Below are 11738 nucleotides of genomic sequence, written 5' to 3' on the forward strand. Positions count from 1 at the left end.
TACCATTTATTATTTATTTCGAATAGCAATTAGAAACCCACGCAAACATGTTGACTATAGAGGACCGAAAGTCCGAAACATGGTCATTTTTAATGCCCAAAGTCTTTCCTCATTGAATACGACATAGGACCGTTACATCGTCTTTGGTCATTGTTTTCTTTTTAAAAATAAGTTCGCTAAATTATTTAAAGGAGTCTTTCTCAATTGTTTCAAGTATTACGGAGTACAAATTACAAATTAAACAAAACTACAACTTCTTAACATGAACTTGTCAATTTGGAAATTCAAGCATTTGCCTATGAACATGCTTTAGGCAATGCTAAATTTTACCTTTTCCATTGAATTTAAATTTGGAAACGAACGGATGGATAAAAAACATACTACCTCCATTTCATATTTTTTGCAATTTTGGAATATTTTATATCTCATAAATAATACCCCAAATTGCAAAAAACTTGAATGAAGGTAGTATAATTTTTGGCATACATATTAATGAGTTGAAAAAGACACAAGAGCTTTTATTAAGACCCATAGAAGAAATCAATTAAACAAAATTAAAAGTACAAAACAATAATCATCAATTCATCATCATCCCCATAGAGTGAAAGCTACTAATAAAAGAAAAGAGCGTACAACCAATCCCCATTGATTGCAAATCCTTATATGATCGCCTTTTCAATTTGTATCGTAAGTTGACTAATAGTTAGATCAGAGTAGGATATGTTGAGATTTGAACTCATAACATCATTGTCACCCCTGACTCTAATATCATGTTAATGGACTAACTTCCTCAAAAGGTCTAAAAACTTATTGTTGGTGGTTGTTATAGTCATATGATTGGTAATTACACTTTATCATATACTTCGTGTCATATACATCTTTATTGATTGGTATAAGCATATAATCACATACACCCACCACTTTAAGACAATCAAAACTAATTATTCAAACACATTAACTAAATTGATTGACACACATATTTAAGGAGATTGTTAAGCATCGATTTCATATTGGATGATACTAGATGAATCATTAATACAATTAAGTAGCATATAAAGAAGTTACACAAGTGTTAATCATATACAAGTTCAACCGACTTTTATCTCAAAATCACTCACATATTAATGTAAAGACAAACTTACATGCATGTGATTTTATTCTTAAAAAACCTCATCCCATCTAAACAGCTTGCATTAAAATCGGATCTTACAATCTATATGTAGGATCACAGTCACAATTAATACACCATGTTATATAAAATTTTCACTGATTTATTCACTTGAATCAAGCACTCATAATTAAGTTTAAGATTCGTAAGATATTATAAGATATTACATGCAACAAAAAATTAACATAATTCTAATTAACCGGTAAAGGGATACTATATAATGTAACTATATCTACTGATGTTTTTCCAACCACAACCATCTCAACTCGATCTTTAAGAGAGACAAAATGGGCGAAAGAGGAAGTTCATTGTTGGCGAAACTCATCTTGATCCTTAGTTTTGTAGTTGTAGCTCTTGGAAGTAATACCGTCACTAATCTAAAAGCCTTCTATTTGGTGCAGCAGGTACTTCAACTTAGATCTTTTGTTTTTTTTTGAAAGAAGGTACTTTAACTTAGATTGTTTTCATTTCGATTTCTACTACTTGTATAGTTTTTAAATAGGGTTCGGTCTAGTAGGGTAATTCATCGAACCTAAAAGTAATAAATGTAGTAGCCATATGAATTTGGTTTATTTTTTGCAGTGGTTGGGATCATACTGTAATCAAGCGGGAACAAAATGTTGCTACCCTCCATCAGGGAAACCTAGTCCGGATTTTACTATTGATGGACTATGGCCTTACTCTGGTGATGGAAATTTCGCCTACAATTGTGGCAACGACAACTATGACGTTGGTCGGGTATGAACACATATTCAGTGTATTTTGAATCAAATTTTTTGTAATTTTCATTATTAAAACATTGCTTCAACCATCATCAATAACGTTTTATACGTTAAATAATTATAGTCACATGAGATCGATCTTATTAGATTTATCTTGATACATACTAATAAATTAATAAATTATAATACTATAATCAAGTACTATATATATTTTTTATAAAAAGATAACTAAATACGGAGTATATTAATGATATAGAATGTGTAATCGTAATCGTAAAACTCTAGATTTTACAATATTAGAAATGGACAAAAGGAAATATTTATAGTACACAACCTTTTGTTAGACCATGCTATGTGATAAGATTGGTTTTGATATATCGCTACAATTTCAGCTTAACTTTGTATTGACTTTAAGTAATTACTAAGTACTCATTTTAATCTTTTATGTTTAATCACTAGTGTTGTAGATTTACTATTTGAAACTAAATATTTCATCAGTGTAGATCCATTGTATAAATGTGACATTTATATAAGTTGAAGAGACCAAGACCTTAATCCATGTCACTAATACAGTACTCCATATATGCAGATAAAATTCTTGCAGGATGAGCTACGAAAATCGTGGCCATCCTTCACATGCCCACAAATCGGAAGGAAGTTTTGGGTGCATGAATGGAACAAGCACGGAACATGCACTAAATCAATCCTAGGTGAGATCCCTTACTTGCAAGCCGCTTTGAACCTCAAGAACAAGGCCAACATCTACCAAGCCCTAGCGAAAGCCGGTATTACACCAGGCAACAAGTTTTACTCTCTAGATGTTATTAAGAAGGTTCTAGCTCGATCTATCGGGTTTAATCCATGGGTTAGGTGTAACAAAAATGCTCAAGGACATGACCAGATTTGGCAAGTCACATTTTGCGCTGATATAACTGGGAAAAACCTCGTCGAATGCCCTTACATTCCTTCCGGAGTTGACGATTGTGAATCTCAAATCCAGTACCCTATATATTACCAATAGTTTAGTACTAAGCTAGAATATTTATTGAGCTCCTTTACTTGTATTTTTAACTTTATGATTACGTTTTTCCTTGCACCTTTTAAATAAACATCTATTATCATATTTGCTGATCTTTATTGTACTCAATCTAGTATTGTGAATAGTTTAATCTGGTCAATGTAGTGAGTTAGTGATATCGAATCATCTTAGCTAGTTAATTTGTGTGATCCAATCCTTTTAATTATGTTTACTTTATTCTTAGATTGTTGATTGGTTGGAACATAAGGAATATGAGAGTCAATTGGAAATAAAATTGAAACGATCAGTTTTATAAAATGGATTTTATTTTATCTTATTTTTGGTTTGGTTAAAATTATAACAAGATATTTTTTTGTAAAATACAATTTTTAGAATTTTTCTTTTTAACAAAATAAATATCTTTTCTGAATTGACAAGTGAGTCTCCTCTTCTCTCCCCCTCTCTTCTAGGGTTTCTCCAAAATCTTGGTCGTTTAGGCCAAAAATAGTCTAATTTCTTCGGAAATTAGACTATTTCGGACCCTTTTCCCTTAATTTTATTTAGTTTTGCGATTTAGGTTTCAATAAATCTACACAAAACTATAAATATTCGTCCGTCTCCCTATGGTGGAGTCGTGAGTTTTTGTTAGTTTAGTTATTTGCTTATGTTTAGGGTTTGTTTGTGTGTTAGGGTTTATCAAAAAGGTAATCATCTTTTGCCCAATTGTCAGATCTTTGGTAAAGATTTGTTCGGGATAGCAACGGTTGTTAGGTTTTCAAATGTGTTCAAGCGAATCAGATGAGAATCATCTTTACGATTACAACAAATCGTTAGAGCGTCTCTCCGAAAAGGCTGCATATTCCAGCGATGTGTGCGAGAGATGTACCACAGTGCAAGATCTTTTCAACGACCGTAACTTTGATGAAGGAAATCCTAATTTGATTCAATTTTATGTATTTGTTAATTTAGATTTCATTTGTAGATGTCAGATGGCTTTTTATTAATGAATTGACTTGTTTAAAAAAAATAAAAAAATAAATATCTTTTATGTAAAAAGATTTTAATTGATTCCTTTAATTACTCTCCAAGAAAAAGAATTATTCAAACTCTCTACCCACGTTCTATGAACGACTCTTCCTGACTTCTCTCTGTTGCTTGAGTTAGTTCCTAATTTTTAGGAACACCACCTCAAGTAGTGGAGAATGTGGGGAAGGTGGTTGGGATGTTGAATCAGTATAAAAAGGGAGTTGAGTTTCAGTTTTAAGGCACCTGACAATCGTACAATATTTGAGTAACAAAAATATATTTGTATCAGTGAGAGTATTCCTTTGTTCCAACTAGTAAGATTATCTAAACACGTAGAGTTCAAATTACTGAGTTGTAATTTGGGAAAGGGTTGAGTGATCCTTGTAAAGGCTTAGTGATAAGTCTTGGGTGTAGGCTTCAGAGTAGAAGCTAGAGTGAGCATTTGGGGTTGGCTTAGGTTCTTATTGGAACTTAAGTTTTGTCGAGTTTCTTATAAGTTGTAACGGAGTAGTTGCCCTATTTAGTGAAGTCGTGTTCGAAAATCCCAAGTAGTCGTGGTTTTTCTCCTTGTTGGGCACAAAGAGTTTCTAAGTAAAAATCACTTTACATCTCTTTATTTCGTTCTACGTTTTTAATTTCCACAAAATTTAGGAACATTAGTACCTACACAATTCACCCCCCTCTTGTGTGTTCCATTTGAGTTAACATAGATCATATAGTAGTCAATGATAAATACTTGTCGATTTCCCCTTAAAAGCGGGGGCTAAAAATGTCAATCATGATAATAACTTTGCACATTCAAAAATTGGTCCCATAATTAATTGAAAAAATAACGAATGATGCGCTTAATCCTCAATGTCGCGTGCAGGGTCCAAAGCCGCGCAAGCCTTAGGGTTGGGAGCGTAGAGTACCTCTTTTCAAGCACTACCTCGTTTTTTACGTTTAGGTTTGCGCCCATGCTAATGCTCTGCATGTAAGGATTTATTTGATTATGTGGTCGCTGAACTCGGCCATTTAACATTATAAATGACAACACCTACATTTTAATGATTTAAAGACCATATGATGAGAAGAGAGATTGTGAAAAATGATGTAGAGCAATTCAAGATTAAATTAGTTCCATATTTAAACAAGCAAGCATACCAAAAACACATATATCCAGTCCTTACTTTCATTCATCCACAATTGTAATCATGATAAAGTAATTACCTTCTCATTTTTTGTGGCAAGTTGACCAATGCCAATGATCCTTTCCCAACTCACACTCGATCTCATGTGTTTAAAAGGTATCCATGACGCCATTCCTATGTCTGTTGACTCAAAAATGGTAACATATACTTCAGAGTCATAATTAAGGAACTTCAAAGGGTAAGGTAGGGTTGACAATTTTGCAGTAATCTTAAAATTCTAGACAGTGTTTACATTTAATAGAACTCCAAATATCTTTTTGTGCCCTTTTTTTTTTATTTATTTATGATTGTATTTATAAAATTAAATAATTATATGTTTCTGAAAGTTCAACTCTCTTGAGTTTTAATTTGCGCAATCTTCAATATATATATTTAACTACATGTATAAGTGAAAATTATAAACAAAAAATCAATTAAAATAAAAATAAAAAAGAAGAAGTTTAATATATTGAGATGAACCTAATAAGATCCTTATGCTCAATTTATTTTCTTTTATATTGATATTAAAAGAGGTACAATTCAACCAATATTATTTCATTGGGAGTACATATTTCATTCGTTTTTATTGGTTAGAATCGCCTATTTCCACCAATGTTAAGTTTTAAGTTGAAATCAATTAATCAAACGCATTAACTAAACTAGTAGACACGCAATATGAATCCTAATAGCCGGATCTTGATATTAGTATCAAGATGGTTGAGCATCCATCTCAAATTGCTTAGCTTGTACAAGTACTAGATAACTAATAACATATATTTTAGCTCATACTTGTATAAGTGTTTAATCATATACAAAATCAACCGACTTTTATTTAAATAAATTATTCACATATTAATGATAAGAAAGACAAACTTACATGTGAGTTTATTCTTAATAATTAACATCCTCCCTTCTAAACAACTTGCTTGCATTAAAATCGGATCTTGCTATTCATTTGTATAATACGCCCAGATCACAGTTACACTAAATACTCCCATGTTATAATATCGTAACTGATTTACACTTTTCAATCAAGCAATCATAATAAGCTTTATATTCATAAGATATTATAAGATAGTTAATGCAACACAAAAATAAACATATTTTTAAACGCGTAACAAAATAACTATATAATGGAACTATATCTACTGATGTATTTCTAACCATTAGAATCCCAACCTTGTAAGAGATCAAAAGAGAACAATGGGCGAAAGAGGAAGCTCATTGTTGGCAAAACTCGTCTTGATCCTTAGTTTTGCGGTTGTAGCTCTTGGAAGTAATACCGTTACTAATCTAAAAGCCTTCTATTTGGTGCAGCAGGTACTATTTCTTGTTTTCATTTCGATTTTCACAAATGCTAGGTCATTCGTCGAACCTAAACGTTATATAGTACAACAAGTCTTATGTGTGACTAGTCACATAGTGCATGTGACAACATTTGTTAATAAAAGTAATATTTATTCATTTATATAAGTAGCCCCATTTATTCATTATGATAACCTTATTTTATTTATACTAGTAACCCAAATTCATTATCCATGTAACATCAATTAATTTCAAAAATAGTAGGAGTGACCCCATTTGTACATTTGACTATTTGAGTAACCCTTTTTTCTTGTTTTAATCATTAAAAGAATAACTGCACTTGTTTATAATAATAATCACTTTTTTCCATTAGAGTAACCCTCATCTATCCAGATAACCCTATTTATTCATCGCTTAAACCCCCATTACACAATTAATTACCCTAGGTTAACTATATATATAAAGTGACTACATCATGTGGCTGGCCACATAAAAATGTAAGAGTTTGTGAAAGTCATAAATGTAGTAACAATATGATTTTGGTCTCTTACAGTGGCTAGGATCGTACTGTAATCAAGCGGATACAAAATGCTGCTACCCTCCATCAGGGAAACCAAGTCCTGATTTTACTATTGATGGGCTATGGCCTTACTCTGGTGATGGAAACTTCGCCTACAATTGTGGTGACGACAACTATGATGTTGGTCGGGTATGATCTCATGTTTACTTCGTTCTTTTTTAATTGCAAAAGTTTAAATTTTTTTACTATTAACACATTCCTTTGACCATGTTTATTGACCATTTATACTATAGGAAAAATGTGTTCGATCATGAGAGATCTTGTTAGATTCAGTTCGATATATACTTACAAAATAATATCTTATTTTAATAACTAGTGTTGTATTGTTTGAACCTAATAGTGTTCAATTATTGTGATCGTCCATTATATATTTGATACTTATTTCAATAAGTTGAAGAGATCAAGGCCTTAATTAATCTGCATCATCAATTAATACAATATTGCTATGTAGATAAAATTCTTGCAGGACGAGCTACGAAAATCGTGGCCATCCTTCACATGCCCACAAATCGGGAGGAAGTTTTGGGTGCATGAATGGAACAAGCACGGAACATGCACTAAATCAATTTTAGGAGAGATCCCTTACTTGGAAGCCGCTTTGAACCTCAAGAAGCAAGCCAACATCTACCAAGCCCTTGCAAAAGCCGGTATTACACCGGGCAACAAGTTTTACTCTCTTAAGGACATCAAGAGGGCTCTAGCTCGATCCATCGGGTTTCACCCATGGGTTAGGTGTAATCACAATGCTCAAGGACATAGCCAAATTTGGCAAGTCTCATTTTGTGCAGACAAAACCGGGACGCACCTTATTGAATGCCCTTTCATTCCTGCGGGACGTAACGATTGTGCATCTCATATCCAGTTACCCCCCTACTATTAATTGTACAATACGTACCAAGCTAAGCTAGGATATTTATTGTGCTCACTTACTTGCATTAGAGCTCTTTGATTATTATGTTTTTCCATGCACCTTTCAAATAAACTTCAATTATCATAATTTGTTGATCATTGTACTCAATCCGGTATTGTGAATAATTCAATCCGGTCAATTTATGTGATATTGTCTTTGCTAGTCAATTTAATCATGTGACGGTCTTTGTTAGTCCGTTTAATTATGTGATATGGAGTAATTTATATACTCCCTTCATTTTTAAATACTTGTTCTATTTCTTCATGCACGGAGTTTTAGGAGAAATTAGATAAAGTAATAAAATATAGAGGTAATGGGGTTAGTGGAAGAATAAAAAATGGTAAAAAACAAAACTAGTTGAGATAATTGGAGGAGAGAGAATATGAAATTAATAAAATATGGTTGATGTTAGGTCCACTAGATGAGAAAAATGAATTAAATATTGTAAAAACTTTTCAAATAAGGAAATGAAACAAGTATTTAAAAACGACCGGAAATAAAAAGTGAAACAAGTATTTAAAAACAGATGGAGAAATTGATATTGTCTTCGCTAGTCAATTTTATGTGATTCAAATGGTCATTTAGTTTTATTTTATTGTTAGTTCTTATTATAACAGTCCATTACCCAATGCCTTTCCCATAAACTAACGGCAACACCTACTTTAAATGAACGTAGTGTGATGAAAAGAGAGATCGAGAAAAATGATGTAAATGCTCACGTGATAATATGAGATAGTACTTGCAATTAATAGAAACGTTGATTAAAAAAAATTTGTGTGCACTTGTTAAAAAATTAATTTTAATGTGCATGCACTTGGTGCACACTTACAGACGTACTTAGCTAACATATGCCAAATGGGCTGGACTTTGATACGGATCAGACTGTGGACTGGCATTGATGGGCTTCTTTGGATAGGCCCAAATGGCTAAGCTATTTCTGCACACAAACTAAGCCAATATATATACGAAGTATGTACTCATCTTCGACGTTCTATAAACACAAAAAAGTATGTTACAAGTTCATGTAACCTTGACTACACATGTATGAGAGAAAATAGGAACTCTAAAAAGACCTTCACAGAATCACATATTCGCAGGTCAACAACCAACAAATACTCTAAGATCATGAAGTAAAGATTGCCACTATTTAATCTCAACTTTCGATTTTTAGAAAAAGAATCTTAGATGATAGTAACTCATTTGTGATGCCAAGACATCCATGAAATCATGAATTCTAAACAAACTAGAATACGGAAAATACATTAAGTCAAATGCTGAAACATTACTGAAGACTTCGCAGCACAGGATACCCGACCGTGTAATTATAACCAACATGGTCGTGTGCTAAACACCGCGTCTCACCCTTATACTACACGGTTCTATGTAGCTTGGGACTTTGGGTATATAGCCTTGTTGGTCTCTACTCCACTTTTCAGCCATTTATCTTTTCCTTTATTTAGATTGTAGCTTGGCTTCTCCATAAATCCAAACGTAACTCGAACCCACGTGGCATGTGTTCCAACCCTACTATCGGGTTGGGCATATTGGGGTCGTAACTAATTACACAACCATAGTTTTTCAAGGTTGTTTCGATTCACGATTATTTGATAGTGAATGAAACACTAAACGTGTACAAATGTACAATTACAACTTCTACTTAAGGTAAAAAACAAATTTCTATAATTTCATATATGGACAAGTTATATAATCTCAGGAGATCATGAAGTAATTAATGCTAAGTGGTTTTCAAAAAAAAAAAAAAAAGTAATTAATGCTAAGTACCCAAAATGGATTTGCTTTTATTAATGGAAGATCTTTTTTAATGTTGAACACTTCTACGACTACATATATATAGTGGTTACCTACCCAATATTTCGTTCATTTTAAGCTTAATTTGTTTCATAAATAAATTATCATTACTCTAAGAAATTATCAATGGCGAAACGCGGGGACTTACTAATAATGATCAAGCTTGTGCTAAGTTTAGCAGTTCTAGCTCTTGGTGATCACACTAGCAATGATTTTAGTGAATTCTACTTTATTCAACAGGTGAATATTTATTTATACGAAGTTTTTTTTTTGTCTTTCATACAACTCGTATGGACCTAGTCCGCATAAATTTGTTTATAAAGCTATATATGGTCTCAACATTTACAAATTTTTTTATAAAATTGGTTCTTAATCAAACAAAAAAAGAAGATCTAACAAATACAGAGTTTAAGGGGATAGGGAATAAAATGTCATAGTGATTACAATCAAAGATAACGTGATGATCAACCAAAAGTATAAACCGATAATAATTATATGAGTGCACATCAAACTTGTCGTAAACAAGTTTGACAGAAGGCTAATCGTTTTCTTTATTTCTTCCGCAAAAGATTTTTAATTATGGATTGTAAATCAATCGAATTTTAGACTTGTGAAACTTTTTTCTCCATTAAAAAACAGTGGTTACCATCATACTGTAACCAAAAAGGAACAAGTTGTTGCTACCCACCAACAGAAGTGCATGTAACAGATTTTACAATTGGTGGGCTTTGGCCTTGTCAAAATGACGGAAGCGCCCTTGAAAACTGCCCTGGTGCAACTTTTGACGAGACTGTGGTACGTATTAGTGTAACCAATTTCACATTCTTTATTTTGTATTTGTGTGTGTAGTTATAGTTTTTTGTATTGATTTTGCTAAGAATTTAAAACCAACATTCCCAATAAAAATTAAATTATAGATAAACTCAAGAAAATAAACCATAATAGTAATGATACTATGTTAAATTACTAATTAAGTGCTGATCATTTTTTGTCATCATTTTTTTTTCATTAGTTGATACGAGTATATGAAAGCATCAATTTTATATAATCGGTCATTCTTTGAAGTTATCCTCTATATAGTAATAATGATGCTCATACTTCACTATCTTTTGATTACATTGTGAGGGATGTTTGATAATAAATACTCTGTAGCAGACAAAGATTGAGAGATAATATAAAATAAAATTCATGTGATTAACAGAGAGATAGATTGAGAATCAACTCAGTCAAATATAATAATGTTATAAGTATAAACTCAATACATTTTGCTTAGTAAATTAAACGTAAAACTAAATAATTTTGCCATTAAATGCAGATTAAACCCGTAGAGGATATGCTACGAAAGGAATGGCCACCATTTACATGCCCACAAATTGGAAAGAAATATTGGCAACATGAATGGAACAAGCATGGAACTTGCGCAAAATCTGTCCTAGACGAAATGGCATATTTTCATGTCACTCTAAACCTCAATAACAAGATCAACATCATCCAAGCTCTCGCGAAAGCAGGGATCCAACCCAATAACCAAAACTATTCGCTTGAAAGTATAAACGCGGCCATCTCTCAAGCCACCGGATTTCACCCTATGGTTTTCTGTAACCATGATGCTCAAGGGAATAATCAGATTTGGCAAGTTGTTCATTGTGTTGATAAAACTGGGACAAATATTATCAACTGCTCCAACACTCTTAAGGGGCTAGGAAATTGTTACTCTACCATTAAATTTCCTTCTGCTTAATTAATTCTTATGTTCGTTACTATCTTATATGAATAAATCACTTAAGGGTCATTTGGTTGGATCATTTCAAATGGGTTGGAATGGAATTAGAATCCATCCATCTAGTTTTTTGTTTGGTTGAGGATTTTAGTAATGGAATCTCATACCTAATTGGTTCTAACTCTCCTCCATACCCATGGAATCCCATACCCACCCCTCCCTAAGATTCACAATCCATTCTTTTAATGAAGGATAGAATTCATTCCAACTATAAAACCAAACAACTTTGGACTAATATGGGTTTCAGAATC

General features: G+C 32.5%; 3 protein-coding genes across 3 annotated transcripts; all 3 read left to right on the forward strand.

The window, feature by feature from the left end:
- The first annotated feature begins 1308 nt into the window (after positions 1-1308).
- LOC110707386 (ribonuclease 1-like) lies at positions 1309-3227 on the forward strand. Its single transcript, XM_021885422.1, has 3 exons — positions 1309-1572; positions 1751-1906; positions 2480-3227. Exons 1-3 carry the CDS (start codon positions 1456-1458, stop codon positions 2909-2911), a joined length of 705 nt encoding a protein of 234 aa, XP_021741114.1. The 5' UTR covers positions 1309-1455; the 3' UTR covers positions 2912-3227.
- Positions 3228-6205: 2978 nt separating this feature from the next.
- On the forward strand, positions 6206-8103 carry LOC110707396 (ribonuclease 1-like). Its single transcript, XM_021885431.1, has 3 exons — positions 6206-6423; positions 6962-7117; positions 7440-8103. The coding sequence occupies exons 1-3, from the start codon at positions 6307-6309 to the stop codon at positions 7866-7868; spliced, it is 702 nt and encodes a 233-aa protein (XP_021741123.1). The 5' UTR covers positions 6206-6306; the 3' UTR covers positions 7869-8103.
- Positions 8104-9833: 1730 nt separating this feature from the next.
- Positions 9834-11448, forward strand: LOC110714460 (ribonuclease 1-like). Its single transcript, XM_021892976.1, has 3 exons — positions 9834-9947; positions 10347-10502; positions 11023-11448. The coding sequence occupies exons 1-3, from the start codon at positions 9834-9836 to the stop codon at positions 11446-11448; spliced, it is 696 nt and encodes a 231-aa protein (XP_021748668.1).
- The last annotated feature ends 290 nt before the right edge of the window (positions 11449-11738 follow it).

Source organism: Chenopodium quinoa, unplaced genomic scaffold (genome assembly GCF_001683475.1).
Source record: "Chenopodium quinoa cultivar QQ74 unplaced genomic scaffold, ASM168347v1, whole genome shotgun sequence".
In the NCBI taxonomy this organism is placed as follows: Eukaryota; Viridiplantae; Streptophyta; class Magnoliopsida; order Caryophyllales; family Amaranthaceae; genus Chenopodium; species Chenopodium quinoa.

What these genes read in the sequence shown, in the direction of transcription:
- LOC110707386 (XM_021885422.1), top strand. Translation starts at nt 1,456, where the DNA reads ATGGGCGAAAGAGGAAGTTCATTGTTGGCGAAACTCATCTTGATCCTT. An exon ending in CCTTCTATTTGGTGCAGCAG is followed by an intron (nt 1,573 to 1,750) that starts GTACTTCAACTT and finishes TATTTTTTGCAG; the next exon opens with TGGTTGGGATCATACTGTAA. An exon ending in ACAACTATGACGTTGGTCGG is followed by an intron (nt 1,907 to 2,479) that starts GTATGAACACAT and finishes CCATATATGCAG; the next exon opens with ATAAAATTCTTGCAGGATGA.
- LOC110707396 (XM_021885431.1), top strand. Translation starts at nt 6,307, where the DNA reads ATGGGCGAAAGAGGAAGCTCATTGTTGGCAAAACTCGTCTTGATCCTT. An exon ending in CCTTCTATTTGGTGCAGCAG is followed by an intron (nt 6,424 to 6,961) that starts GTACTATTTCTT and finishes GGTCTCTTACAG; the next exon opens with TGGCTAGGATCGTACTGTAA. An exon ending in ACAACTATGATGTTGGTCGG is followed by an intron (nt 7,118 to 7,439) that starts GTATGATCTCAT and finishes ATTGCTATGTAG; the next exon opens with ATAAAATTCTTGCAGGACGA.
- LOC110714460 (XM_021892976.1), top strand. Translation starts at nt 9,834, where the DNA reads ATGGCGAAACGCGGGGACTTACTAATAATGATCAAGCTTGTGCTAAGT. An exon ending in AATTCTACTTTATTCAACAG is followed by an intron (nt 9,948 to 10,346) that starts GTGAATATTTAT and finishes ATTAAAAAACAG; the next exon opens with TGGTTACCATCATACTGTAA. An exon ending in CAACTTTTGACGAGACTGTG is followed by an intron (nt 10,503 to 11,022) that starts GTACGTATTAGT and finishes CATTAAATGCAG; the next exon opens with ATTAAACCCGTAGAGGATAT.